Here is a 6,320-nt window from a genome sequence, read left to right as displayed (position 1 = left end):
CCAGTGTGCATAAAGCTAGTTTGGCTACTAGCTAAAAATGTGTTGGACTAACTTTAAATCACTAACCATAAAAGTACATTTATGATGACTAATTAGAAACCAGGAGTGTAAATACAATCATTTACATTTTTTTGTTAAATCTGGCAAAATTTCAAGACAATTTTTGTTTTAAATAAACAATGATTTACAGATCACTTGCTTGTAGAAATCTGATTACTTTACTTATCGAATTCAAGATTCTATGTATTTAGTTTATTTCAATTTACCAGATAAAAAGAAATACATTTTTCTAATTATAAAAAGAAAAACAAATTGGACATCACTGCTCTAAAATCTTCAGCAGCACTTATTGCAGCTATAATAACCGTCTACAGATTAGAGAAAATGTACAACATTCAATGTGCAAAACATTGTTCTTGAAACACTTTGCAGGGGAAAATACTTTGACTAAACCAATGAAAGTGCTGTGATGTTCTTGTCCAGGATGAGTGGATGTTATCCTCTCAGCAGAAATGTTATTTAATATTGGCTCTTATTTTTAAAAAGTGTTTCATAAATAAAGTGCCGTTAGCTTAGCGGCTTAGCGGCTGCAGAATAAAATCTCTTGTAAAATCATGGAGGAATCAATTTGTGCTTGCAGCGTAGAAAGTGTGCAGGAAAGTTTCTGTGTCTGATTCCACATCACATTATTATAATTCTTCGTCTGCATCCACTTACCCTCTGTCTCCTTAAATCAACTCCTATTTTCATCTTCCTCCTCCTCCTCCTCCTCTCTCTCCCTGAGTCTCCAGCCTGGAGGACCTGGTTTTTTGTGTGTGTCTCAGTGAAGCACTTAAGTCTCCTTCTGTGTGTTGAGGCTGTAATGAGGGCTGCCAGCTGTGCCACAGCACACACACACACACACACACACACACACACACACACATGCGTGAAGGCAGAAATGGACAGCACATGATGTAATGAGCTTCATGTCTGTGTTGCCATGAGCGAACCTTTAGGTTGCATGTTTTCTGCTGAAATGTTTTAAGGTTTTATTTTGGACTCGAGACATTTTAATTTATTGAGAGACAGAACAAGATGGACGCAAAAAAAAACTGTTTTAGTACAAAAAATGTTAAGAATAAACAAGATCCAACTTATTATGAGGTGTAAAATAAACGGGAAGGAGAAGAAAGGATGGATGGTTGGTTGGTTGGTTTACTGACCAGAAGGTTAAAGGTCATATCGGGTCCTGCTGGTTCTGAATCATGTCGGCCATCTTGTTCTTTGTGTCATCAGGATCCTCGCCACCGTCGGTTCAGACTTCGACCTGCGAACGCTGCGCGCCGTCAGAGTTCTGAGGCCCCTGAAACTGGTGTCTGGGATTCCCAGTAAGTCCACCACACACACACACACACACACCCTGTGGTGCTGACCCCTGACCCATGGCTCTCCTGCGAAGGCCTGCAGGTTGTGCTGAAGTCCATCATGAAGGCCATGGTTCCGCTGCTGCAGATCGGCCTGCTGCTGTTCTTCGCCATCGTCATGTTCGCCATCATCGGGGTCGAGTTCTACATGGGCAAGTTCCACCAGTCCTGCTTCAAGCCTGGAGGTCAGAACATGAAATACTCCTGCATGGTTTTACTCTGGAAAAAGGAAAAAGGAGCCGTCCAAATGGTTAATCAAGAGTAAAAATTTATTTTTTTTTACTCTTATTTGAGTAAAAACAAGTATTTTCAGTCTTTTCAAGAGACTAAAAATACTTTAGCCGACTCTTAAGTCGTAAAAATTTGACTGAAGTTCTGAGTAACTAAAATATAAAGTTATGTGGGAATTTTGGAATTTTAAGAGATACCTATTGTGCAAAATTTGCATTTTTCACTTTTTTGTACTTTTTTTGGGTCTCACAAACACTTAAAAAAAAAATCCAGATGTTTTTTTGGCAATAGGTTAATGTGTTTTGGTGAACCGTTTCAAATACTTCTGGAATGTAAAGTCACAAATCAGCAGGTTTAGCTTGTTGCCTAGCAACCCCAGCAGAATTCCAGCACATTTGGTCAGCTGGTTTTACCGCTGTATGTGTTGTACAATGGCTGCTGGAAAAGACAAGTATTTTATTGTTGATTTACTATCTAGAAATAATTTATTGTATCTTTGTTGATTGTGCTGGAGGCTCTACTTCTGCTTTTCAAAGCATCCATTTGCAGCCATTTTCATATATGAGTGTAAACGTTGAGGTATGGGGCGTGGCCAGCAGCAGCTGATTTGGATTTAAAGTGACAGGAGCCCCTGAAAAAGCTAAAATCTCATTATGTAAGAATGATTTCGTGCAAAAAGAAAAGTAATGGACATGTTTTGTGTAGGCCATAGACCGATCCTAACCTGTTCAAGGAAGGATCGGTCACCTTTCAGAACCCTGAGGGGTTTAATCTGTTTCTGGTGTTTCAAAATGACTTAAAACCTGTTCTTCACAGCTGAACCTAAATGGAGGAAAGAATCGTTTTCATTTTGGTCCAAACTGTCGTCTCAGTTTGGTTTAAATGTTTCTGACATGTTTCAGGGCGTTGGACTCACTCTGGCCGTGTTTCTGTCCTTGTTTCTGTCGTTCAGCTGAGAGAGTGGTGGACTGGCCGTGTGGGTCGGAGTTGCCGGCCAGAACTTGTCCCAACGGCACCGTGTGCCAGGAGTACTGGACCGGGCCCAACTTCGGCATCACCAACTTCGACAACATCCTGTTCGCCGTGCTGACCGTGTTCCAGTGCATCACCATGGAGGGCTGGGTGGACATCCTGTACAGCGTGAGTCACAGAGGCAGCCAGCCAATCAGCTGCAGCCAATCAGCCGTGGCCTCAGCCGGCCAATCAGCTGCAGCCAATCAGCCGCGGCCTCAGCCAGCCAATCAGCTGCAGCCAATCAGCCGCGGCCTCAGCCAGCCAATCAGCTGCAGCCAATCAGCCGTGGCCTCAGCCGGCCAATCAGCTGCAGCCGGCCAGTCAGCCGCACAGAGCATCTCCACATCCAACTATTCATCTATCTGTTCATCCATCCATGTGCTCACCCAACCATATATTCATCCAACCATTTGTTCATCCATCCGTCCTCCTTGGTCAGGGAGCTAACTGGTTGCCATAGCAACAGTTTGGTGCTCCCTGCTGGTTGTTAAAATTATTCATTCATTTTAACGGTGATAATTCTGCTGCTTCAGTTTTCTTTCAATCCCAAAGATTGTTTTATAATTTCCATGTTTATCAGTTTTTGTTCTAATCGTCGTTAGTTTGATCCGTTCTGACATATTTATTCGCTCTTCGTCGTTAAGTCAGTGCGGTTTCTGGGTTTGTGTCGTTTTAACAACTGGGTCACTGTTACCCTCCTCAGTCCGACTCTCCTTCAGTTACCGAACCGTTTGGTTATCTAAACATCGTTCTCTTTTTAGGCCAAACAAAAGTATAAAAAGAAAAAACTCAGCAGCTCTAAAAAGACAAACCAAGCCGCCTGGAGGACAAGGCGGGCCGCTGGAGCAGAACTAAAATCAGCAAAGTGTTTGGACCGGAGTCGCCCTCTGGCCCACACTTCTATCTGCTGCATGATTCCTGCTGCTTTACTCAGCACAGAGTAACAAACTAACTTTTATTTAGAGGCCAAGGGATCTTTGAAAGGCTCAAAGTAGTGTGTGTGTAAACAAAATTAGTATTTTTTTAAGTGTAGTGTGAAAAGATCTGCACCAATAAGTCAGGAATGCAGAATTTATCTGATCTCACTGAAGCAAAGTGATGCTAACTATTAACTCAACCTAGATGGACCAACCTTTATTCATATTTTACCATTTTTTATGGATTTAAAGCACACTTTCAGAGAAAAAATGTGGAAAAAATCCACATAAACATTTGGATCCGACATCAATTTTTAACGGCTAAGTCCAGGAAATGATGCCAAAAACTCCAGAGCCGAATTTTTCAGTTTGTCTCCAGATCCAAACTTTCACTACCAGAGTGAACTTTATTCAAACCAAATAAAACTGTTGTCAAAACGTTTGTGCTGATAAAATTTCCATTTCTGTTGCTTTTGCTTTGGAGATATTACTAAAAGTTGAAAGGTCAAAAGGTCAACCTTCTGTAAATCAAATGAATTGGTGTCAAAAGTTTTCACAACCAAGATTTCTGTTTGTAAAGATATTAATAAATGTTTCCAGAGGTCATGAAAGGTCAACCAGCCATAATTGGTGTCAAACAACTCTAAGCTGCTTTTGTTTTGAAGATTTTAATGGAGCTAATGGAGGTTTGGTTGACATCTAATGACCTCTGGAAACTTTCTTTAAAATGACAGCGGCACAAACAAAATATTTTGCTGCACAAACGTTTGACACCAATGTTGTTAGATTGGGGCAATACGGGGGGCTAGTTGACTTCTTGACTTTTAACTTTTTTTTCATCAAACCAAAAGCAGCACAAACTGAAATTTTTGCAGCACAAACGTAGCACAGTTGATGTCTTTAAAATTATAGCCGCACAAACTAAATTTTTTTTATGTTTGACACCAATTTCGTTCGATTTGGGTAACGAGGGAGTCTAGTTGACCTTTTGACTGTTAAACTTTAATAGCAAAAGCAGCAAAAACAAAAAAATTTGCAGCGCAAAACTTTCATCAGTACCTTCAAAGTAAAAGCAGTACATAAGAAAATTTGCGCTAGTTTGCAGCATAAATTAGCACAAATGTTGGTTGACACCAGCTTTGTTTGATTTTGTAAATATGGATGGTTAGTTGTTCATATCTTTGAAATCACAGAGGCACAAATAAAAATCTTTGCTGCAGAAACGTTTGGCACCAATTTTGGTAGAAATTGGTCGACTTCTCTCAGGTCGTTTCAGTTTCTTCTTCTAGCCGTAGATTCCTGGTAAAACGTGGAAACATGCTGCTCCGGTTCACACTGTGAATGTTGCTGTGAGCGCAGCAGCTGCAGCAGCAACAGCTGCAGCAGCTGCAGCAACAGCAGCAGCTGCAGCAGCAACAGCTGCAGCAGCAGCAGCTGCAGCAACAGCTGCAGCAGCAGCAGCTGCAGCAGCAGCAGCAGCAGCAGCAGCAGGAGGATCTGTGGGCGGTTTCACTGTCGATATGTAGCAATGCATATTTCATGCTCTGTGATTTCATTACATATCCTCCGTCTCCCCTGAGGATCCAACAACCGCCTTTAAATTAGACGCTACGGTAATTACGTCTGCTCTGTCAGACTTTATGCTGGATTACTGCATCTTGTGGGAAATGTCTGCATCTTCAGTCAGCAATCATTTCTTTATATTTTCTGTCCAGGCTGACAGAAGTTAAACAGTCCAGGTTCTCAGAAAGCTTCTCGTTTTCTGAGAAAACGGCTTTAATTTGATTTATAAATCAATAAAACAGGAATAACTCTAAACTTGCAGCCTGAAACCTTCAGTTTTATAGCATGTGCCTCTGAACAGCTTAAATGTTATTTAAAAACATAATTTATTGCACTAAGTGAAGCACATTCTGTAGATAATGTTTTCAAGCCTTTATTTACTGTTGATTATGTATGGAATGCCATTTAGTCAAAATTCTACAACAATATTCTGGTTTGTTTGGCCTTTCATAAGAGAAAAAATTGAGTTTTATTTTTCAAAGTCATATTTTCACAATGTTATACATTTGTAAATGTGATAGATCCAGACTGAATATTTAATTTTCAAGTTAAATATACAGTTTAAAAACTAAATATTTAACTTGCAAGTTACATTTTTAGCTAGCAAGTTATTTAAATGGAAACTAAATATTTTGCTTGCTACTAATATATTTAAATGATAAAGTAAATATTTAGCTCCAAAATAAATATTCAGTTTTTAAGCTAAATATTTAATTTCCAAATAATTATTTAGCTTGTAAATTGAACATTTAGTTTGATTTAACTATTAAGACATTTATAAATGTATACTTAACATGTTGAAAATATTATTTTGAAAATGACTTTGTTTAAAGGTTAAATAAACCGAAATTTTGTAATTAATTTTGACCTTTTTTTAGCTGTGTAATTTTACAAATGGCGCCCCATAAACATCATGGTTTCCCGTTTACAGCACATGAAAACACACCATTTCAAATTAAAATATTACACCAAGATAATAAAATAACACCTTTAATACATGGAAAGTTTGAGTAAGACATTTTCTAAAACTACCCTGTACCTGACAAACGAGCTTTAAGTGATTTGTTGATTCTAAATGTGGTTAAATTGAAATAATTGTGGTTACTTGCAGTTGATTAATGAATTACTGAAGGAGGAACATGGTCATGTTGGGTTGTTTTCCTCCTAAAAATATAAAGTTATAATTTAA

At 39.0% G+C, this 6,320-nt stretch overlaps 1 protein-coding gene across 12 annotated transcripts in view; it reads left to right on the top strand.

The window, feature by feature from the left end:
- Window positions 1-923: 923 nt before the first annotated feature.
- The window catches only part of LOC106935303 (voltage-dependent N-type calcium channel subunit alpha-1B-like), a 77,462-nt gene continuing 72,065 nt past the window's right edge, over window positions 924-6,320 (top strand). For 11 of the 12 annotated variants that reach the window (XM_015015725.1, XM_015015719.1, XM_015015722.1 and 8 more), the window contains exons 1-3: window positions 925-1,370; window positions 1,442-1,591; window positions 2,590-2,777. In XM_015015725.1, coding sequence (XP_014871211.1) covers window positions 1,468-1,591; window positions 2,590-2,777 — 312 coding nt within the window. In that variant the 5' untranslated portion in view covers window positions 925-1,370; window positions 1,442-1,467. Of the gene's footprint in view, window positions 1,371-1,441; window positions 1,592-2,589; window positions 2,778-6,320 lie in introns of all 12 variants that reach the window. The other variant, XM_015015717.1, reaches the window with a different exon arrangement.

This window comes from Poecilia latipinna, unplaced genomic scaffold (assembly GCF_001443285.1).
Source record: "Poecilia latipinna isolate Pla-1442-1.1 unplaced genomic scaffold, P_latipinna-1.0 Scaffold1944, whole genome shotgun sequence".
In the NCBI taxonomy this organism is placed as follows: Eukaryota; Metazoa; Chordata; class Actinopteri; order Cyprinodontiformes; family Poeciliidae; genus Poecilia; species Poecilia latipinna.
Note: the sequence above shows the minus strand (reverse complement) of the source record. Positions and strands in the feature narration are given on the sequence as shown.